Here is a 23,050-nt window from a genome sequence, read left to right as displayed (position 1 = left end):
TGCTTGATGAACATCTTATGACAATCGGCCAAGTGAATTATGAACTCAAGTAGACTGCAAAAAGTATTGTTAGTACTTTTATCAATCAAAAAATGCTAGAATCAAAAGAAAGTATCAACCCACAAAAATTTGACAATTTCAAAACGTAATGCTGAGAGCGTTCATGCCATAGTTTTTTGGCTGCAACACAATCACAACCCTTTAAAACATATTGACGTTTTTTAAATTGCAAAGGTGACATAGTTCAGTGAAAATACTAAGTACAGATTCACAACATGTTTTGCCAGAGATAATTTAAATACAATAAAACAGCCAAATGTATAGAGAAGCTTCCTTACAGAGCAGTCGATCTCTACATCATACTTCAATACACGAAAACATTCCAGTCTCTCCTCTAAAAATAAGGCATATGTGGGGACCTAAGCAAAGTAATTCCATGCTAAATGGCACAAAACAATTGTAATCAACAAACAAATTGCTTTTCTGTAAGTTCGAATGTGGATACTAATAATAGCATAACTGTAAGAAGGGAAAAAAATTAAATAAAGAGAAGAAGGAACATACCATTTGGATTGGAATCATCTTTGAAATGGGCCATATTGTGCACATATGGGTTCTTCTTCTTCCATAATGGATTAGCTCTTCTTGAAAAAGTGGGGTCAACTTCCCTCAGAGCATGATGAATAATAAATTAAGGTTTTCATTGCAACCTAAACATAGAGAAGTCATCAGTTACAGAAAGCTCAAGCATGACAAGAGTAACCATCTAGGATAATGGAATTATTAGTTATTTTAAAGCAAATAACAACCATCATAAATTTGGACCATTGTTGTTCAAACATCTGCCATGACAGCATGTCGAATAGAAATCTTGAGCAACCAACCAGACAGTAAATGAAGTAAAAAATAAAATGGAAGCTGAGAGTAGACCTTACGAGCTACGGTGAACATACAACCATACAATATAAGGTTTTTCTTTTTGAATGAAGAAAGCACGATCTTACTAAATAAAGAACGGAGTTTGATTTCACATAGGGCCTCCAGAGAAAATATCAGTTAGCCCCTTAATGAGGAGTGAGGACTAAGAAGACCCTCAATTGCCAATAGAAAACAATAGCTTTAAAAGGATGGATACTTTTGGGCCTTTGGCAGATTAAAATTAAAAAGATTCAGTACAAGGAGAAAACATACCAGATTGTTACTTAATTAGTAAAACATCTAATAAAAAATTCGAAGGCTAAGAAAATGTGCAGAAAAAGAAAGAATAATCAGGATTGCATGATCCACATAAATATCTTACGATAAGTCTATACTTCTCAGGTTAAATGATTGAACTTCTTTTAAATCCTAGTTTTGATCTTTAGCAAATAAAAGAGTGGACCTCTGGATAATTGCTTCCCTAATGGCATATGATTTGATTGCACACATACCGCCCAATTGTGTGTCTTTGACAATCGTCTAGCCCTACTTTTCAAAGGTAGACGGGTATAATGTTCTTCTGTTATAGACACGGTATTGTATTCTTATCCAATGGAATAAAAAAACATAGTTGTGCGGTCTTCTTTCTTGACATGAACATGTTTTCTTGAGCAATGGTTGTTGAAAAGTGGATGCATTATCGATTCCGCAAACGACGATGGTGGCCCATTTGCCATCGGGGAAAAGACTCTTTTTTTTTTTTTTTATATATATAGATTTACCAATCCAGATTATCCCGATAAATACCTCAACTCCATCCCACGATTCCCACGTATGAAATCAATGGACGTATCGCTGGAGAGTCAGCATGCACAATTGCCACATGCCAGCCAACACGCCCAGCCACCTCGTCACCTTGGCCACCGCTAAAATCCTCCCCAAGTCCACCACCGCTCACCTATCGACTGACTACCAGCCATAATTATAACCCCAAATTCCCTTACTACCCCTCCACCTTACATGGACTGTCCGTGTGAGCTTGTAGGAGTGCTAGTAAACGAGTCGACCCGATTCATTTAGTTTTCGTGTAGGATTCATAATTTAACCCGCCGCAATCAAGCCGAACTGCTGGGAAAAAAAAAACACTCACAAAACTAATGTCAACCCGTACCCATGGGCAGAGTGGAGCAGGGTCGGTCGAAAAGAATTGGCGGGTTTTTTCGCGCACATCGTAAATATCATCTTATCGAGGGGCTTCTTTGTAACTACGACACTCCCGCCTCTTGAACAAAAAACCAAGTCTCTCTCACTCCCCACCGTTTCTCCATCATTCACGAATTTTCCTTTACATTACACCCCGTATAAATATTTTCACCATCCATATCCATGCAAACAACTCTCAGTACCCTTCTACAGCGAAAAGGCAGAGAAGCAAAATAAAATCCGGTCAAGTAGTAGTGTTGGTTTCAAATGGCCCAGACACAAGGAAAAGCAATTGGCATCGACCTCGGCACGACGTACAGCTGCGTCGGGGTCTGGTTGCATGACCGCGTCGAAATCGTACCCAACGACCAGGGAAACAGGACCACCCCGTCCTACGTGGCGTTCACGGACACGGAGCGGTTCATCGGCGACGCTGCCAAGAACCAGGCCGCTATCAACCCGGAAAACACCGTGTACGACGGCAAGCGACTCATCGGCCGGCGATATTCTGACCCGTCCGTTCAGGTCGACATGAAGATGTGGCCCTTCAAGGTTAATTCTACTATTGAATAACTTTTATTAATGGACTTCATTTCTTGTCTTTTAGTCAGAAAATTACCCATAAAATTTTTAAAAAGAAAGGAAAGTGTAAAAATCACTACTCTATTAAATTTGAGTTTGTTTAGTTTTTTTAAGAAATGAATTTATAAAATACTAAACAAATTTACTTAGAACAAAACAAAACGAATTTTAGTTTAATGATTCCACCACCAATATTGTGATTTGATTGTTCCAACAGGTAGTTCCAGGCCCAGGTGACAAGCCAATGATAGTAGTCCGATACAAAGGCGAACAGAAGCAATTCTCCCCAGAAGAAATCTCGAGCATGATTTTAGCCTACATGCGTGATATCGCCGGGGCATTTCTCGGCCACCCGGTGAACAACGCCGTAATCACGTGCCCCGCTTACTTCAACGACTCACAGCGGCAGGCCACCAAGGACGCGGGCATGATCGCGGGGTTGAACGTGATAAGGATCATCAACGAGCCAACGGCGGCAGCTATCGCTTACGGGTTGGACAAGAAGGCGGCGAAGAAGGGGGAGCAGAATGTGCTGATTTTTGACCTGGGTGGTGGGACGTTTGATGTCTCGCTTTTGACCATTGAGGAGGGGATTTTCGAAGTGAAGGCTACGGCGGGGGATACCCATTTGGGCGGCGAGGACTTTGATAATCGGCTGGTGAACTTTTGTGTAGCAGGTAATGTGAAAGTTGAGATTTTGAAAATTCTTCCGGGAAACATTTATCTGTAGCTTAAGATTGTGTATTTGGTTGCAGAGTTCAAGAGGAAACACAAGAAGGACATAAGTGGAAACGCCAGAGCATTGAGGAGATTAAAGAACGCGTGCGAGAGAGCCAAGAGGACTCTGTCTGCCACCACCCAAACCACCGTAGAAGTCGACTCCTTATACGAAGGAATCGACTTCTACATGACTATTAACAGAGCCAGATTCGAGGAATTGTGTATGGACTTGTTCTTGAAATGCCTGGAACCGGTCGAAAAATGCTTGCGCGATGCTAAAATTGATAAAAGCCAAGTCCACGAAGTTGTTCTCGTCGGTGGGTCCACACGAATCCCGAAAATCCAGCAGCTGTTGCAGGTCTTTTTCAATGGGAAGGAGCTGTGCAAGAGTATTAATCCCGATGAGGCAGTTGCGTATGGGGCCGCGGTTCAGGCGGCGATTTTGAGTGGTGAAGAGCATGAGAAGGTGCAGGACTTGTTGTTGCTTGATGTTGTGCCGCTGAGTCTTGGCCTCGAGACTGCTGGTGGTGTGATGACCACTTTGATTCCGAGGAACACCACGATTCCGACTAAGAAAGAGCAGATTTTTTCGACCTACTCGGATAACCAGCCCGGCGTGCTAATTCAGGTACAGTCATGACTCATGGAGTGTTTAATCGCCTGTTGTGTACAGAATTAACATAGATTGCAGAATTTTGGACGTGGGTGAGGCCATTTTGACACGGACTTCTTTTTTTCTTTTGAGAAATTTTTGTCTGTAAACCAATTTTTGTCATTCAGGTCTATGAAGGTGAAAGAGCAAGGACTGGAGACAACAACTTGCTCGGAAAGTTTGAGCTGACCGGAATTCCACCGGCACCAAGAGGGGTGCCGCAAATCAATGTGGCCTTCGACATTGATGCAAACGGGATTCTGAATGTCTCGGCGGAGGATGAAACTGCTGGGGTGAAGAACAAGATCACAATTACTAACGACAAGGGAAGGTTGAGCAAGGACGAGATTGAGAAAATGGTGAAAGATGCGGAGAAGTACAAGGCGGAGGATGAGGAGGTGAAGAAGAAGGTGGAAGCTAAGAACGCTTTGGAGAATTACGCTTACAATATGAGGAATACAATGAAGGACGAGAAAATTGCTAGCAAGTTGGATCCGGCGGGTAAGCAGAGGATAGAGAAGGCAGTCGAGGAGGCTTTGGAGTGGTTGGAGAAGAACCAGTTGGCTGAGGTGGATGAGTTGGAGGATAAGTTGAAGGAATTGGAATCCATTTGTAGTCCAATCATTTCTAAGATGTATCAAGGTAGTGGTGGCGGTGGTGGTGTGGATGGTGATATGCCTGATGCTGGTGGGTACGGTGGTGGTTCTAGTGGGTCCGGCGGTGGTGCTGGACCGAAGATTGAAGAGGTTGATTAAATGCGGAGAGAGGGGTTAGTGTTTGGAAATAAGCAGCTTGGGTGGTCTGTTTAGGGTTCTGTTTCTGGGCTTGTAAATAACTAGGCTTTGTTTTCAGTTGTTGTGAAAGTATGTAAACTATAGACTTGCGTTTGTGAGTGAGAGAGCTAGTATAGAGTAGTATCTACTACAGGATCTAGTTTCGAATTGAACTTTTTGGGGTTTTTCTTATGGTTGCAACATACTTATCACTTTGCTATAACAGAACGATATCGTCAAATTGGCGCATTTCCATGTCATGCTCTGTAAAAGATTACAGGCAAACTCAATCCCTTGTCAAAGGCCTTCAACAATTCTAATGCTGCATCCAGCCGCTGACACAGCACTCGTTCATGATTTTCATCATAACATCTTCTGGTAGACGCCTGAAGCCATCGGACCTCCAGCTTTTCACCCTTGGCTCGGCTATGGCCCCCTTCAGAGCTTCAAGGAGTTCAGCATCTCCTATGATGCCAACATTAGCCGGACAAGCGCGTCCATTGCCATCTTACTCGGAGGATCTTTTTGCAGTTTCCAGGCAATGACTACCAAAGCAAAATGCTCAAGTCTCACCACCTCTTCACCATTTTCCCTTGCAGCTTTCGCAGATAAATCGTAGATTTTGTACAAGGGAATTTGAACTTCCGGATGCTTTCCAAGGTAACATTTAAGCCCTCTATTATCAAGGATACTCTGGACGGTTTCACTTACTCTAGACTAGGGCCATAAATGAACTGAATTGAACCGTTCGCGAATTGTTCGAGGCTCAGTTGGGCAAGAGCTCGTTCAAGTTCGATTCGTCTACTAAACGAACTGAACTTGAACCTTAATTCTAAGCTCATTCCGTAAATGAGCCGAACCTGAGCCTAACGGTATTCGGCTCGGTTAGGCTCGCGATCCTATACTTAAATTTAATTAATAATTCAATAGAGATCTATTTGTAAATATAAAAAATTTTAAGGTTGTATATATAATTCAATACTTATTTTTCTCTCAAATTTTATACAATCAATAAGAGAGTTTAGATTTGCTTGAGTTCAACGAGCCGAATCATACCAAACCCGAGTCTTGACGAGCTCAATTCGAGCTTAAATTCGGTTCGGCTAGATTCATTTGCGTTTAACAAGCCAAACTCGAGCCAAGATATTTAGGTTCGAATTGAATCTGAGCCGAACTCGAGCTAGGCTAGTACCTTAACGAACCCAACCGAGCCGAACCCAAGCCTTGAAAAATTTTAATGAGCCGAACTCGAGCCAAGTTGTTTAGGCTTAAATTGAACTCGAGCCGAACTCAAGCCAGGTAAGTACCTTAACAAACCCGAGCCGAACTAAATAGGATTTAGCTCAATTCGGTTTGTTTACAGCCCTACTCTTGACAATGATAGGCCAAACAAAAAATGCTCTATATTGATGAAACGGTGACTGACCCTGCATTCTTCTAACAATATAAAAGCAGCCTCAGCTACATCAAGCACTTCTTTATCAAAACTTCTAAAGTCACCATATGTTAAGGGAAAAATAGCTGCTTTTTGAAATTAACCTCCCCACGGCCTGGGATTTAAAGTCATACAATACGATTAGCCCACGCAGCAAGCTACCAATAAACTCATCAAGCAATATAATCGCTACCGTTCCTTATCCATCAGGTAAAACCCAGTAAATTCTTCAACATCCATTAGTTTGTCAGAGTACCAAGAACGTGAAAACATTTGTAGCGCGCAAACTCCAACATCAACTGCATTTTACGATATCCCTTCAGTGGCACATACTTCTCCATCTCTTCCAACACAAGCTTTATAAAAGGTAACCCGATATCATCCCACATGGTAGGATAGATTTCAAAGTCCTATCTCCAAATCAAACCGAAGGGTCGAAGTTGGGGTAACCGTACGGTCCCGTACTGAATGGTGTGAAGTGTTAGTTTTTTCCTATTAGTGTAACCCACAAGTCTTAGACTTTTGTGCATGAGATAAGCCAATGAAGTGATATGGTTCATTATGATAACTAATTAGAATTATAGCTGAAGGAAAACTCTTGATAATAAAAGAGACCTTGATGGACTAGGTGTCTTTTAATAATTATCTCTAAGGCCCTCTTCTCTCCTCTATAAAAGGTAGAATACTTACCCCTTATTCCTACGGTTTTTTTCATGGTGAGTCAAGAATTAAGGTTTTTTTTAATTAAAGGGTTTGTTCTCTCTAATCACGATGGCCAACAAAAGTACGCTATTTATTGTTCTTGAAATGTGTTGAATTCAAGATCCTATTATATCTGTTTTTTCCGCATAATAGTTTATATACAGATATATAGATTTACATGAAGCTCCAATATCTCCCCAACATCCATGTTCCCTTAGGATAGGAAACTCTTTTACACTTATCGTCTCTTCAGCAATGCCTATCAAAGCATGAACATCCTCGGACTCTAATTGCTGTAGTTTACCAAAGAACTTTTTATAAATTTGATCGACCAACTCCAAGTTGAATATGTAGTGCTAAACCAGAGTCAAACCAAGCAAACACAAACACACAACACAGAGAAACACAAGGATTTACGTGGTTCCCCAATAATCGGGTACATCCACGGAGGGGCAGCGGATTCACTATATTTACTGGAGGAGGATTACAACAATCACTCAGACTCACACAGTATTGCCTCACAATCTACTCGTGTATCACTCTCTTCTTTCTGATTTCTGATACAACACTCTGAACCAAAGGTCTCCATTTATAGCCAGATGAGACCCTGTTCATTTGCCACGGTAGTCTCCCTTCATTTTCCACAAAGGAGGCTGAAGGATACTGGAGGATATCAGTCAAAGATTTGGGAGGCTCCTTGTCTGCTGAGCAAATGCAGGCTTGGGTTGGAGCCACAAAAGTCAACAGAATATTCTCTCGGAATCTTCCAAGATAAAAAAACGGTCAGTACAAGCTTCGCGATACTGCTAAACACACTGCGGTGAAGAGAATTATACACCTCGGGCGAGAGTAGCTTCTTCAAGTTGGGAAAACCACAGTACATCATTCCTCGCAAGGTTAATGACGCAACGGCCTTAGCAACCAGCTTCATCTTTCCTGTGCATTTTGCCTTTTGAAATTGCCGCGGACCACAAACAAAGTTACAAGGCCTCGGCTGCAGATAAACGGCTTCCGGATCCCTCACATGGTTAAAGCCGGCTCATAACTTTCGGGGGCCGAAAGCCAATTTCTTAAATGAGACCCACTCTATATTTTTTATTCAAAGGTTAGTTGACAAATAGTTTGCATTACGAAATTTGAATTGGGCATATTTTGTGTAGAGAAGGCTACATTAAATATATTTGGGCCTAATATTATTTAGGGGTCCTAAGAATTTGGAGGCCCCATTTTTAGCTTTTTTTTTAAGGCCAAAGCTTAAGCTTTCTTGGCTACTCCCATAAGCCGACTCTGTACATGATACCTAAAATGTGATACTCATGATTACCATAGCATTGGTCTTCTTATTGGTGGTTATACTAATTGGATTGGCTTCGAGAACTTGTAGGAGTGCAGTAAATAATTGCAGCCGTCTAAAAATATTTTCAATGGTCCAAATTTAAAACAACCATTAAATTCGGCCCTGCTTTACTACAAGGCCCTGCTTCCAATTGGATTGAACTACTTTCAAGAAATCTCTTTCGTGTTCTAGAAGGAGAGAAAAAAAACGTTTAGGTATCATATAGTATGATAGAGGGCCCAGGGCCGACACAAATTTCATTTGGACCTAAAGCAAACTTATCAAGATGAAATTGTTGATTTCCACAAACTTGCCAATTAGTTTTGCGCCAATTTTTTTTAGATTATTGTGTCGTCATAATAAGAGGAATATAAAAAGTAAAAATTAACATTAAAATTTATTTATTTTGAGTAATGATGAAGAAAATTCACTTACTGACTAATTTTTGTCTATATTTAAAAAAATTGGGTTTTGATTGTAATTATTTACTTTTTAAGATTTCTCTCATTATGAAAAAATAATAATTCACAAAAAAAATTGACAAAAACTAATAAATGAAAAAAATTAAATAAAAAAATAATTCAAATGAATTATTTATCCAAAATAAGCCTGAGTTGTAAAAGTACGGCTTTGTTCGGCTAAAAAAAGCCAATAAGGAGTACTTTTTGTCCTTATTTGATTTTTTTTTCATTTGTTAAATTTTTGTGAATTATTGCTTCGTCAAGAGGAGAGAAATCTAAAAAATAAAAATTATGTCCGAAACTCAATTTTTTTTGAATAAAGACAAAAATTAACCAATAAACCAATTTTTTGTTCTTTATTTAAAAAAATTTTAATTTTTATTGTAATTTTTTACTTTTTAAATTTCTTTCATCATGACGAAGAAATAATTTTCAAAAAAATACTAATAAGGACAAAAGAAAGAAAGAAAGAAAGTAGATTTGAGAGTAAAGTCTACACGGTCCTACAATGCTGCTCCTTCGTCATCATTAGAGCATCTCCAATCCACCTCTATATCTCCAAAATAGAGGATGGATGTGACACATTGAGAAGAGATTTTGTAATTTATTCCATTTTTTCTTCACTTTTTGGGAGAATCTTTGAGGGACCCACCGTCCTTTTTAGAGTTTGGTCCTCCAAAAGTAAATTTGGTCCTCTAAAAATGGAGGACCAAAAGTAAATTTCGAGTACAAAATTCCTCCAAACTCTAAAAAGGACGGTGGGTCCCTCAAAAATTCTCCCAAAAAAGTACAAAAAGTGAAGAAAAAGTGGAATAAATTACAAAATCTTCCCTTAATGTGTTACATCCATCCTCTATTTTGGATGGATTGAAGATGCTCTTAATGTACCAAAATCCAGTAATAAGGAAAAGATTACCCGAATGAATGACTAATGAATCCAGGCATAGATTCCGGCAATCCAAACAAGTCACTACAAGGACCAACCTCAAGAACACGTGGCAAACACCCCTATGCATAGTCCTCCCCATACCAAATTCAATTATTAAAAACATGATATAAAAACAACAAAATACTTCAATTAAAACGATAACTTTTAAAATCAAAACAACGGACGCAACCGACACGTGCAGGGCACTTTATGCCGCTGTCATCACCGGAGTACGGCCCTCTTTAGTTTAACTTTTTGCGAATTTTTTGGCAAAATTTTCTGGTTTTTCTAATCTTAATTATTCTAGATTTGTGTTAAATTTTAACAGAACAAATTTTTCAACTTTCACACACACACACACACATATATAAACCCTTAAAAAAACCTCTAAAACACCCCCCCCCCCCCCCCCAAAATCTTAATCTCATGGTTCTCAACCAAATTTTGATGATCCGAGCCGCTCAATGTGTTCAGAACGTGATTTTAAAGGTGCCCGCAAGAAATTGGCAAAACAAATAACCTGGAAGGGCTTGATTTAAATAGTTTTTTATTGAAAAGTTCAATAAAAAACTGTTCATAGGAAGCCCTTTCTGGTCATTTTTTTGTTGATTTCTTTAAGGTACCCTTAAAATCACATTCTGATTACATTGAGCGGCTCGGATCATCAGAATTCGAACGAGAACTTGGGGGAATTTTTTTAGAGGTTTTTTTAAGAGTTCCCGAAACCGCTCTAATAAGGACCTCCTCTTTTTCGATCAAATTTTGATGATCTGAACTATTCAATGTGTCCAGAACGTGATTTTAAGGGTCCTTTCAAGAAATCGGCAAAAAATATGAATGGAAAGAGCTTGATTTGAACGGTTTTTTATTAAATCGTTTAATAAAAATTGCTCGGATGAACACTTTCCGGTTACATTTTTTGCCGATTTCTTGCAAGGATCCTTAAAATCACATTTTGATTACATTGAACGGTTCAAATCATCGAAATTTGATCGGAAAAAAAGAGGTCCGCATTTTAATAAAATGAGAGATCCCTCGTTAGAAGGGCACTGTATATTTCAGTACTTCTTTTTGGTTTCTACTGTCAAGACGAACGATGTGAGATAAAAATATGACCAAAATCTATATTTATTATAAAAATACTCCCCCCTCCTCATTCTTTGTCCATCGTCTTTTCCCAACCGGATAAAAAATTAATTATAATTTTTAATTGGTAATACTATTTATATGCAATACTCTCTCCATCCATGATCCAACGACTCGGATCTCATCTCAACAATGAACGACTTTTGATCGTTGGTTGCCGAGATGAGATCTGAGCAGTTGGATGCACGATCTGACTGCTCGGAGATGCTCAGTATGATGTTGTGCACTTCACTACACAGCATCAACTCGAAGTCCAATACAGATCTTGTTTGATAGATCTCAAAGAACTCTTTTAAAAGATGTTTCCAAAATTATCTAAAAAATTATAAATTACAAGATACAATCAATTAAAAAGTGATACAAACTTTCAAAAAAAGACTAACTTTCAAAAGAGACTAAAGAATGGGAACAAATGGAATAATAAATAACCCACGCGGAAAAATGTGAAAAAATTTAGGGCAAAAGGCAACACTAGATGGTGGCACAAGCGTGGGCGGCTTTGCCCGGGATCACAGCCGGTAACCGGTAAAAAGAGCATTATTAGGGCAAGAAGACAATCGCCACCAAACTTCGCACATGTTTGTTTGCTAAAACAGTGGAGTTATTGGAAAGAACACCTTTTTCCTTATCTGGTTTGGGCAAAGTACCAGAATTGTCCCCGCAATTGTTCTTCCTTGGAATGGCAAAGCTCATAAACGGTGAACATCTGATTCGCTGTCTTAACCCCTTCGCTTCTCTCTATTTTCTTGCTTGATTTGTCACACTCGACAAAGATAGATACTCCATCCGTCCCCGATTTAATTGTTCTTAATTCTATTTTAACTAGCTAAAAAATGAATTATATCTTTAAATTCGTAATGAATTTCATTTCGCATATGAATCTTGTTTAATAGATCTCGATTAGTTCTATAATATAATATTTTCGAAATCACGTAAAACATTATAAATTGGAAGATATAATCGATTAAAAAATGACACAAACTCTAAAGATGACTATTAAATCCGGACGGAAGGAGTAGGAGTTCGTCAACTTATACATTCGAAACCAATCAATGTCCAAAGAGCATTTAAGTGAAGAATTGAGGCACAACTGCACAATGCGAACAAGTGAACCCCAATAACAAGCAAATCTTCGTGCATAATATTTTCGAGGGCTAGCCTCCTTTCTTCAAGGTGAAGGGTCAAAGTGATATGTGGCCAATAGCATTGGATGCTACACGTAACCTAAAAAATTTAATGTTGAATTCCAAAACTGGCTGTGAAAAAGAGTCTCTTTTGATTTGGTCTGAAATAAGAACTTCTCTAATTTGTTGTCAGATATATGTGGTTTTACAAAGAAAAACAAGAGCAATTTTCGCTCATGACGGTAATGTGTTTATAATTTTTAGTTGTACTAAAAAAATATACTCGCAATTTACAGAAATAAACGAGGTTATAATTGACTAAACAGACGCAAGTGAGTGTTTATAAAAACATTCTAGGTGCAATGTTTTAAATTTTAGCTTTTAAAAAAACGTTGTAAGTGCATGTTAAAAATTCTTATCGAGAGCTATCGCAAATCTATTTCACAGTTATCACAAACACGCTCCATATGTGATACCGAGTCCCCAACAAACTCAGAAGTTAGGACAGTGACGTAATTTGAAAGTGGAACTATGGTAAAACTCGGAAAAAGGAAAAAAGGGAAGAAAAGGGGGAAGAAAAAAAAAAAAGCGGAAACCAAAATATTCACACTCGTCGGCTCACAAGTCACAACCAAATAAAAGGGTTTTTCTCTCTCCTTTGCCCTCACAACCCTTCTCTTTCCCCTTCTTTGCTCTTGCGGCAGAAGGGAGAAGCTCAAATCTCTCCCCCTCCAAATCCTCTCTCTCTAGAAAAACATACACCTTAAGTATATCTCTCTTTCTATCTCCATCTCTATAGAGAGAGCCCGTCCTTGGTTCGAAGCTCGCGACTTTGAATCGTAATTCCTTTTTTTTGCGTTGGGCGTTTTCTTTGAATCGAACGGCGGCGACAGAGGTATTATGCAGGCTGATCAGACGGTGCTGAGCTTGAGACCTGGTGGAGGCGGCAATCGAGGGAGCAGAGGTGTCCTTGGCCCCCGTTTCGATTCCTCTTCTTCAGATCTTCCTCTCCTTCGTCCCCATGGCGGTGCCGGTGCTTCTCCCTCTTCTTTCTCTCTCAAGGTCGATTCTTTCTCTCTCCTCCCCCGGATCTAGGGTTTTCTGATTCCTTTTTACTCTAAATTTCCTCTCGTGCTCGGATCTCGTTATATATGTTTATACGCATATTATGCCATGTGATATGCCCTTTGATATGGAGTTTATAAGATATGAGATATCAATTTTATGTTTTGGTTTATTGGTTTGATGTGCTTTGGATGCTAATCTGTGATGTTTTTAGGTTTTGGTTGTTGGTTCGTGTAACTTAGTGTTGTTAAGTTGGGTTTGACTTGTATGAATCCGTTTCCACCTAAAGGAACATATGGATTGAGATTGTACAGGATAGCTACAAACAGATAATAGATATGTGGTTTAACATGGATAGTTGCACGAGTAATTTGGCATCTCTTTGACAGTATTGTACTGATAGTTAGAACTTAGAAGTGTATGGGCACTGTTTTGTTGCTATTTCCGAAACTGGTTCAGTTGGCTGTTTCTGAAAAAAAAGGGATCAATTTTTATGAAAGTATTAAATATATGTTTTTGAGTTGTTGATATTGAAAATGGCAACCAAACAAGGCCATTGTGTTTTCTCAAGAAGTTGGTAGTATGTTTCAAATTGGATATCTTTCAATTGGTGAAATCTTCTGGAGTTGTTCCATTATTCTTGGTTCATGAGTGGAGATAAATATAACACAGCTTGGTAGGGGAAGACTGTATTTTAAAACAAATTCGGATACCATGTCCTTCGAAGGCGAATGAGATGGAGATTTGTAGACATTAATGTCCTAATTCTTGGCAGTGCACTTAAGGTGTGTATCTGCTGTAAATATGGACAGACAGTATTTTTTGTGGGCTTTAGGTGGGCATGAAGTTAGCATGAGATTGCCCATAAAGATCCTACATACATGGAACTTGGAAGCTTCTTTCAAGGGATTTTATTCAAGAAGGGGATTACACTCTTGGGCCTTGTGTAGACCTGTTTTTTTCCTTGAGTAGTGTTGTACTGGTAAGTCTATTGGCTCTATTTTGTTGGTGTTTCCAAAACCGGTTCTGTTGACTGTTCTCACAGCTTGTTTTTTGGTGAGGTTCTGAAAAGAGGGCCAATTTTTATGGAAGCATTGAAGAGATACTTTTGAATTCGTGAAAACGACAGCCAAACATGGGCATTGTGTTTTCTGAAGTAGTGATTGCCTTAATGGAATGCTTCATGTTGGATATCTGTCCATATGTAAAGTTTCTGGAGTTATTCCGATAGTCTTGGTTCATGAGTGTGTGGAAAGGAAACAAAGAGAATACAGGTTGTTAGAACACCAAGTATTTTCAGTAAGTTCAGATATCCTTTGAAAGGGAATGCGATGGAAACTTTTAGACTCAAGTGTCCTGATTCTTGGCAGTGCGCTTAAGGTGTGTTTTTCTGCTGTAAATATGGACATACATTATTTGTGTATGCTTTAGGTGGGCATGAAGTTAGTATCAGATTGCCCATAAAGAACCTACATACATGGAAGCCTCTTCCGAGGGATGTCATTTTAGAAGGCAATTTCACCGTTGTGATGTAGGGTCTTTTTCTTAGATTCATTCCAATCATGGGAATAGCTGCATCATCAAGCATTTACTTAATTAGTAGTTATGCTTTTTTGTCGTGATTGGTGGCATGGGATCAGTGCATGACCTGTTTGACAGCTGGTGAATATCCTGTGGTAAGACTCAGAGAATTTATCATATAGACAGATGCTTTGATGGTATTATGGAAGTTATATTTCATGCATTTGGGTTTGCGGTTATGTGTGACCTAATTGTTGTGCTCAACTCTTGAGTCTTCGCATGTCCTTAAGCTTCCTTGTTGACTTTGGCTGTCATGACTCATATTCATTGTGCTATGTATGTTAGCCATGTTCTTTCATGCTGTGGTAATCATGTTCTCAAGATAGTTTGATTTGATTCATGGTTATGCATTCATAATTTAGTAGGGAACGCTTCTCCTTCTTTTTCCCCCTTCCTGTTTGCCACTCTTTATTTTATTTTATTTATTTTGAATTGGTAATTTAAACTGATAATTGGATTCAAGTATTGAGCTTCTCGTAGTTTTGTTGTTGCAGACTGGAGATTATCGGTTTGAGGGTCGTGAGCGCGTTCGGTACACTCGGGACCAGCTGTTACAACTTAGGGAGGTAATATTTCTGAAGTTGTGCTCTAATGTGTTACTATTTTGGTGATATTGCTTCCGGCTGAGTTTCACAATTATGCAGTGTGTTCGTGCTTATGCAATTCAACTTCTAGGGTACTGTTTTTGCCAATCTCTTTCTCTCGTGAATGGTGTGGTTTATTTTTTAGCTCGTGATTTCTTTTATGGCAATCCATACTAAATGTTGAAGTAGTGGAATGCGTGTATGATTTTGTAACTTACTTTGGGTCGTACTTGTCCTTTTTTCCCTGTTCCTTCTTCCCTTTTTTGGCTTCTATGTTTGAATTTTATTTATTTGTCTTGTCAATTTTGAGGTGCTTGAAGAAGCACCTCCTTCCATTAAAGGTAATTGACACGAGTAACACCTTTTCAAGTTTATATGGAATTATTCTTTTTCGATTTCTAGCTATCTTGCTAGTGAATTAAACCACGTTAAATGACTTAACTTGGCAGACAGATGTTTGTCTATTTTCATAGCTAACGTTTTTATGGATAATCTTATGTCTCAAAATCCTTATCATTTAGTTTTTTAATCTCTTATTGTCTGGTGATGCTAAATTTTGTTCATAGGTAGGTAATGTCCCTGATGCTATACTGAAAATCAAACAAGAAGTTGAAGCTGAATTTTTTGGTGAAGATCAAAACTGGGGTCATGTTGAAAGCACTGTAAGTTATCATGCTGTGGATTCTCTTCTTTTATTCGATTTCCTGCAGCACTTGGGACCCTCGTTGAGTGTTTGCTTGTCAAATGTGAGAGTCGGTGAAGAGTTTTGCTCCACAAGAATGTTTTGGGTGTCCTTTTTTTTTTTTTTTAATTTTGGTTTTCTGTCCTTTATACAAGCTTCATTGTGACAAAATTTTCGTTCATGTAGCCGCAAATTCAACCTCCAACTCGTTATACTGAGCCAGACAATCGTGACTGGCGTGGTCGGTCAGCACCAATCCCTACATCTGGAGAGGACAAATCCTGGGATGCTACTCGAGAAAATAGAGAGTCTGGTAGCTGGTTTGACTCCAAACAACAGGAACCAATTCAACATAATCGCCAAGACCAACTCAATTCACAGTTTGCAAGGGTACAAATTTCTTCTAACGAAGGGGTAGTTCAGTTTTGTTGGATAATTGTTGGTTTTGATTTCTGCTTGTTACACGTACCTTTTGGAAACCAGATTTAGTCTCTAAAACTGTCTATTGAAGGATTTGCTTTGTTGTTAATTGCAAGTGACCTCCTTCGATTGGTGAGCTTAACACATTCTTCGTTCGTGTCCCTACTGTAAGTAATAAGGGTAACATTTCGTAAGGTTCCTTGACATTTCACGCATGCTTTCTTAGTAGGCTTTGGAATTCGGACCCAAATGGTGTTTAGTGTGTTCAATCTAATAAGGAGGTCAATCTACTATCAGTCCCAATAAGTTTCATGGAAAAGTGACTATCTTATGGAGAACGGTGCTTGGTAGTAATCGGGTAATAGCTTTGGAGTTAGTTACTCTCTGGAGAGTAGCATGTAATTGTGTCATCTAGATGTGCTGCAATCTCTATTTGAAATTATAATTGGAATAGCTGTATGGGTGTCAAATCAGGTGCATGGAGTTGTGAGTTTTTAATTCATTGATATATCACATTGGATGCCAAGTTGCCAACCAAAGAAAGATGTACCCATTGCATGTTGTGGCAAATTACTATGAGACAAGCACACGTCATAATCCATAATTAATTTACAAACAACTTACTTCCACACATGTTTCAGAGTATTCAGCTTTTGGCATAGTTTGTAACTTGCCATGACAAGAAAGTAGTTTGTAACAACATGGAGGATGGTGATTATTTCTTTGTCATAGTGTGGGGCAAGCAAAAAATGAGTAGGAACCAAGGAGTGAGGAGGGGCTCTTGTATACTTCCCTCTTGTGGATGAACTTCCTTATTTTTTTCTTCTCTCGTTTTTTGACCAAGGAGTGAGGAGGGACATCCTCTCGTGTTTTATTTTGTGGGGCTCTTGTATACTTCCCTTGCATAATCTAGCGATGACTGAATGAGAGAAAGGAAAGAGCTCCTCTGATGTAAATCTGCAAAATGAGGAGATAGTTGGAAAATTTGTTCTATGGCCTTCAGAAGTTCCACAGTTTCACACAAAGCTATGCTGTGATGTGATCTGTATATGCGAAGTTGTGCACTCACATGAACCTCTAATAGTTAATGTTTGAGGCGTTCTCTGTTTTATGTTCTGTGAATAATTTAATTCCAAGCCATGCCTGCAATTAAACAGGGAGGGCCTGCTCCTGCTCTAATCAAAGCTGAAGTGCCATGGTCAGCTGGAAGGGGGACACTCTCTGACAAGGATCGTGTCTTGAAGACTATAAAAGGGTATTTTATTGTCAGAAGCTTTATTTCCTTACATCTTTTTCTGCACATTAATTTGTTAAAAGATGCAGAGCTCATTTCCGGATCATAGAATTCTGGAGGGGTGGTATTCCCCTATGGTTAGACTCAAGTTCGCGCCTTATTAGCTTATCTATTTACCAAAAAATTCGAAAGTTTTATCTTGAATTAGGTGAATGTGAACACGTATAATCACTTATAAAATCTGTTATGATGAATCCTTTGTTATGTTTAGTGCCTATGATGGACAATGTGATAATATTCCTGCAATCTGATACATGATATCCAGTCATAAACCTCTGTGTTTGATATCCATTATCACTTGCATGATTCTGACTTATCATTACATTCGAGTTAGACCCATTTCAAGTTCAGATTACATTAGTTTTCAATCCATTCACCATTTTCTGTAACCATATGATGACTGGACTAGCATGATGTGCTCTGCATGAAAATAATTGCTGGACTGAATTACGCTTGCTTATTGCTGTGTGTGGTTTGCCATGTAGGATACTGAATAAGCTGACTCCAGAGAAGTTCGATCTCCTAAAGGGTCAGCTAATTGATTCTGGGATCACAACGGCTGATATTCTGAAGGTTCCAATTATTTCCAATAGACTTCTCCGAATTGGAAATGATCTTATTCATTACTCTACTTTCAGAGTAATTGTAAAGTTTAATCCAGATTCTGCTTGCAATGCAGGGGGTTATCTCCTTGATTTTTGACAAGGCAGTGCTGGAACCAACTTTTTGTCCCATGTACGCCCAGCTGTGTTCAGATCTCAACGAAAAGCTCCCTCCATTCCCATCTGAAGAACCTGGCGGAAAAGCAATCACTTTTAAGCGGGTCCTCCTGAATAACTGTCAGGAGGCATTTGAAGGTTCTGACCAACTTAAGGCAGAAGCTAGGCAGATGACTGCTCCTGATCAAGAGTTGGAACGTAGAGACAAAGAAAGAATGATCAAACTCCGCACTCTTGGAAATATCCGTCTAATTGGTGAGCTTTTGAAGCAGAAGATGGTGCCTGAAAAGATTGTTCATCACATTGTTCAGGTTCTTAGCTCATTCATTCCATGAATTCTTTTCAATACTCTCCCTTTCTCCATACCACAATTGTCTGGAGCGTGTCCAACACATCCACGGACGGCTGAGGCCGATATATGTGTCGGTGCTTCTTAGCTCATTCATTCCATGAATTATTTTCAAAAATCTCCCTTTCTCCTTGCCACAATTGTCTTCTTACCATTACTCTTCATGGGAAGCAGGAGCTTTTAGGGACTGATAGTAAGATCTGTCCTGAGGAGGAAAATGTAGAGGCCATATGTCACTTCTTCAACACCATTGGTAAACAGCTTGATGAGAGTCCCAAGTCAAGGCGAATTAACGATTCGTACTTCAGCAGATTGAAAGAATTGTCAGCAAATCCCCAGCTGGCTCCACGATTAAGGTTCATGGTTCGCGACGTTCTTGATCTCCGTTCGAATAATTGGGTTCCAAGACGTGAAGAGGTAATAATATCTAAGTTTTTATCAACTGCTTAATTTCTTCCCCTTCTCCTTTATGCTGGGATCGTTTAAGAGCATCCGTATCAGACTCTTTAAATTTCAGACCAAATTACACCTTAAAAGACCACTTTATTACTTTATCTAGTCACTTTTTAAATGCATACTGCATCAGACTCTCTATTTTAACATGGGATCTATTACTATATTACTCAAATGTTATTTTTTTTATGGTTTCTCAAATGTAATACTCTATAGCGGCTATAATTTTGTAACGATTATATTTTTGTAATGACTATATTTTAAGAGCATCCATATCAGCCTCAACAAATTTAAGTAAAATTACTACTTAAAAAGTCAGCTTTAGTACCTAGTCATATTTTTAATCCCTCTGTTGCTAATTGTTGGTCATACACGAAAGAACGTGCAATTTTTTGATCAAAAAATAAAGTACTTTTGTGCATAATTTTTCAAGTTTCTTGACACTGAATTAAAAAATAATTGAGATATCTAATTGGGTGTCAAAAAATTTAAAAATTATGCACGAAATTATTATTTTTATCCCATAAAAATTATGTATATAATTGGTGTCTCCTTTATCGTCCCATGCACATGGGCAGAGTTTGATTCTCGTAAGCACACATCCCCTTTCCAAGTTCCCTAAGATAGAGTAGATTAAGTTTAACGAATGGCAAAAAAAAAGTATTTTTTTATCTAAAAATTACACGTCTTTTCGTATAGGACCAATAATTTGGAACGGAAGAAGTACTACTCTATACATCAAACCCATTATTTTATTTATACTTCAATAATCTAGTATACTTTTCGTGCTTGAGAAAGAAGTGGGGCCAGAGCAATGTGAGGAAACGAAAGACAAACACATTAAAGTATAATAAAATATTGGTTAAGCCTATGAACAGTTGCTCACTACAAGAACCGAGCAACTGTAGCATTCATTTCTTTAACCCATGAACAAGCGAGATTGATGCACCACTTTTTCTTCCCTTTTTACTTGTTATTATAGTTTTACAAGAACAGAAATGAGCCTAGCGTGGATGCTCTAATGCATTATATAACAGTTCCTCTCTTGAAAAGTGCTTTCACTTCTTGGTTTCTTGCTTATCTACTTTCATCTGCTATTGGAGACCTATGTTTGGTTCAATAAAAATTGATTTTCTCACTCCTGTAGCCACAACTCAGTATAGATGTATATATGCCACATAAAATTTCTCCATTTACCATGACTCTAACTTAATGTAGAATAATACATTCCAGTCGTGTCATTTTTTCCTTTCGTTCTACAACTACCGTGCTGATTTAATTAGATTCATAATCATCTTGCTTCTTTTCAACTTTGTCAGATTAAAGCCAAAACCATCACTGAAATCCATTCAGAGGCAGAAAAGAATCTTGGGTTACGACCTGGTGCTACAGCAAGTATGAGAAATAACCGGGGAACTGTTCCTGGTGGACAGGGAAGTATCAGTCCTATCAGCCCTGGGGGCTTCCCTATCAATCGAATGATGCCCGGAATGCCTGGAGCTAGGAAAATGCCTGGGATGCCCGGTATCGATAGCGACAATTGGGAGGTTCCAAGGCCTCGTTCAATGCCGAGGGGTGATAATATACAACCCATTCAGCCCGCCCGTCAGCCTCCTTTAATTGGCAAATTGCCATCTTTGAACTCAAAATTTCTTCCTCAGGGTAGTGGGGCCCTCATAGGTGGTACTAGAACTAGTGCTCTGTTGCAAGGCAGTGGCACTCCTGTCCGCCCTCCTACCTTGGGTTATGTGGCGGATCCCACATCTCAAGTCACTGGCCCTGTCAGAGCTGCTCCACCAGCTGCTGAGAAAATAATCCCCCCTTCTGTACGGTCAAACTCCGAAGTTCTTCAAAAACAGACGATCTCTCTTCTGGAGGAATACTTCAATGTTCTGATATTGGATGAAGCATTACAGTGTGTGCAGGAATTGAATTCCCCAGCTTACCACCCTGAGTTTGTCAAAGAATCCATTTCCCTTGCCCTTGAGAAAAGTCGTCCCTCTGTGGAACCAGTTGCGAAACTTCTAGAGTACTTGTTTGCAAAGAAGGTCCTTTCGGCTAGGGATATAGGGACTGGTTGTTTGCTCTATGGTTCGATGTTGGATGATATAGGCATCGATTTGCCGAAGGCGCCTAGCAATTTTGGTGAGATTATGGGGAGACTCATTTTGGCTGGTGGGTTGGAATTCAAAGTGGTAAAGGAGGTCTTGAAGAAGATGGAGGATGATATGATTCAGAAAGCAGTATTTGCCGGTGCAATGAGGATTGTTACTTCTGTTCCTTCTGGGGAAAAGGTGTTGGTTTCACAGGCATCTGAAATCAAAGAATGTGAGAGCCTATTCTAGGTAACCACATTGATACGACGACTTCTGTAATCTCGTTTAGGGAGCGTTTGGTGCTCTCTTTCTGATTTTTCTTGCAATTTCATTTCCATTTTAAGCCCGTTCTTTACAGTCAAAACTGTATTACATGTGATAAAAGGTGGAGCCGCTAGAGGAACAGGTGATTTCTATTTTTGAGCTGTATATTATCCCGAGGTTATAGACTCTGTTCAATAGGGAGAGAGGAAAAAACATAAAAGCCTTGGATTTTGTTCTCTGAGTGTGGCCAATTGTGCGCCATTGCTCGAGGTGAATGGCCCTTTTTGGGACCCTGTTGTTTTATATTTGATTAGTTTTGTTCTGTTTTTGTTTTGTGGAATTTGAGTTATTATGGTTTTTGTTTAGCTGGTTACTTCTTAAATGACATTGCTCTTTACCATTGTGGATCTTTTAAAAGCGAGATACAGTATCAGACTTGTGTACTTCATTTTTTGGTGGCTTTTAGATTATTTACTCATTTTCCGACCTTCGGCTTTGATGAGCTTCTGTTTGATACCGGATTTGTGTTTGAAGGTGGCTTTTGTTTGATTGTTGCTGTAGACGTTGTCGGTTGCCCGAGATATCTTTTTTCCCCATGATTTGTGTTTGAAGGTGGCTTTTATGAACATTGCTGGCACTGAGTGTAATGTTTGATTTAAGGGAATGATTTAGCGAGGGAGTGCTGTCTATACTTTTGAGGTCTTGGATCCGTCAAGGAATAAGAAGAAAAATGGATATTTTGAGATATATCTATTTATATTGACCTCAGCTTATGTTGGTTTGTTTAAGATCAGTTTGTTACATTAACAAATCAAGTTTGAACTTTAAACTCACGTTTCAAACCAAGCTCGTACAAATTAATACTTGCTTGTTCGGCTTATAATGTATAAACTAAAGTTCGTTTGAGATCGAACATACTGTTAAAACTTTTTAAGTTTCAAACCACAAGCTTCATAAATCACTTGCTAGGGCGAGAAATTTTGGGTGCCGAGCAGGTATCACGTGGCGGTATTCTGTGCGCATTCTAGCCGTCTAAACATGTTTTTGACGGCCCAAATTTCTACCCTCTTTCTCCCCTCACCCAACCACTCTCTCTCCTCTTTTTTTATTTCTAAAATCTAGACAGTTCAAAACACGTTTGGACGGCTGAGATCGCATGCGGAGTACCACATGTATGATACCCCTCGGCACCCAAAAATTTCTCCTTGCTCGGCCTGTTCCATTTGGCTCATTAAATATATTTTTTTAAAATGAAAAGATTGTATTGATAAAAAGTAAAAACCCAGTGGTACTTACCAAACGGATATCATTACAGATAGACCTGGGTAACAGGTCGTGTCGGATCGTGTTCGTGTCGTGTCAGTCGGGTTCGTGTCACAAATCACTCAACCCTAACCCGACCCATTTAAAATTCGTGTTTCTCGAGTCGTGTCATTTTCGTGTTTCGTGTCAGAAATGCTCAACCCTAACCCGTTAACTTCATGTCCGGTTCGTGTCGTGTTATCGTGTCTGTTGTCTAACTCTATATAGAATTGCAGATATACCATATATTATGTATATATG

At 39.0% G+C, this 23,050-nt stretch overlaps 2 protein-coding genes, 1 long non-coding RNA gene and 2 other non-coding genes across 6 annotated transcripts; 4 read left to right on the top strand and 1 right to left on the bottom strand.

Moving 5' to 3' along the window:
- The first annotated feature begins 2,388 nt into the window (after positions 1 to 2,388).
- Positions 2,389 to 4,905, top strand: LOC131320331 (heat shock 70 kDa protein-like). Its single transcript, XM_058351003.1, has 4 exons — positions 2,389 to 2,673; positions 2,921 to 3,380; positions 3,459 to 4,051; positions 4,204 to 4,905. Exons 1-4 carry the CDS (start codon positions 2,389 to 2,391, stop codon positions 4,828 to 4,830), a joined length of 1,965 nt encoding a protein of 654 aa, XP_058206986.1. The 3' UTR covers positions 4,831 to 4,905.
- A 7,670-nt stretch (positions 4,906 to 12,575) lies between these two features.
- Positions 12,576 to 21,809, top strand: LOC131320328 (eukaryotic translation initiation factor). 2 transcript variants are annotated; one of them, XM_058350998.1, is made up of 9 exons: positions 12,576 to 13,042; positions 15,121 to 15,192; positions 15,777 to 15,872; positions 16,079 to 16,282; positions 17,470 to 17,567; positions 18,092 to 18,179; positions 18,286 to 18,636; positions 18,849 to 19,091; positions 20,447 to 21,809. In XM_058350998.1, exons 1-9 carry the CDS (start codon positions 12,881 to 12,883, stop codon positions 21,470 to 21,472), a joined length of 2,340 nt encoding a protein of 779 aa, XP_058206981.1. In that variant the 5' UTR covers positions 12,576 to 12,880; the 3' UTR covers positions 21,473 to 21,809. The 2 variants fall into 2 exon arrangements, with proteins under 2 accessions (XP_058206981.1, XP_058206982.1); XM_058350999.1 differs by lacking the exon at positions 12,576 to 13,042 and adding an exon at positions 14,166 to 14,249.
- On the bottom strand, positions 13,738 to 15,111 carry LOC131320340 (uncharacterized). Its single transcript, XR_009198196.1, has 2 exons — positions 14,515 to 15,111; positions 13,738 to 13,918 (listed from the first exon to the last, which is right to left on the bottom strand). It is a non-coding gene; the product is annotated as an uncharacterized LOC131320340 (long non-coding RNA).
- LOC131321438 (small nucleolar RNA snoR103) lies at positions 13,824 to 13,930 on the top strand. The gene has a single exon (XR_009198484.1). It is a non-coding gene; the product is annotated as a small nucleolar RNA snoR103 (small nucleolar RNA).
- On the top strand, positions 14,421 to 14,526 carry LOC131321437 (small nucleolar RNA snoR103). The gene has a single exon (XR_009198483.1). It is a non-coding gene; the product is annotated as a small nucleolar RNA snoR103 (small nucleolar RNA).
- Positions 21,810 to 23,050: the final 1,241 nt, after the last annotated feature.

This window comes from Rhododendron vialii, chromosome 3a (assembly GCF_030253575.1).
Source record: "Rhododendron vialii isolate Sample 1 chromosome 3a, ASM3025357v1".
Taxonomy (NCBI): domain Eukaryota; kingdom Viridiplantae; phylum Streptophyta; class Magnoliopsida; order Ericales; family Ericaceae; genus Rhododendron; species Rhododendron vialii.
The sequence above is the reverse complement of the archived record's forward strand: the minus strand, read 5'-3'. Positions and strand labels throughout refer to the sequence as shown.

What these genes read in the sequence shown, in the direction of transcription:
- LOC131320331 (XM_058351003.1), top strand. Translation starts at nt 2,389, where the DNA reads ATGGCCCAGACACAAGGAAAAGCAATTGGCATCGACCTCGGCACGACG. An exon ending in TGAAGATGTGGCCCTTCAAG is followed by an intron (nt 2,674 to 2,920) that starts GTTAATTCTACT and finishes TTGTTCCAACAG; the next exon opens with GTAGTTCCAGGCCCAGGTGA. An exon ending in GGTGAACTTTTGTGTAGCAG is followed by an intron (nt 3,381 to 3,458) that starts GTAATGTGAAAG and finishes ATTTGGTTGCAG; the next exon opens with AGTTCAAGAGGAAACACAAG.
- LOC131320328 (XM_058350998.1), top strand. Translation starts at nt 12,881, where the DNA reads ATGCAGGCTGATCAGACGGTGCTGAGCTTGAGACCTGGTGGAGGCGGC. An exon ending in CCTCTTCTTTCTCTCTCAAG is followed by an intron (nt 13,043 to 15,120) that starts GTCGATTCTTTC and finishes TTGTTGTTGCAG; the next exon opens with ACTGGAGATTATCGGTTTGA. An exon ending in TCAATTCACAGTTTGCAAGG is followed by an intron (nt 16,283 to 17,469) that starts GTACAAATTTCT and finishes GCAATTAAACAG; the next exon opens with GGAGGGCCTGCTCCTGCTCT.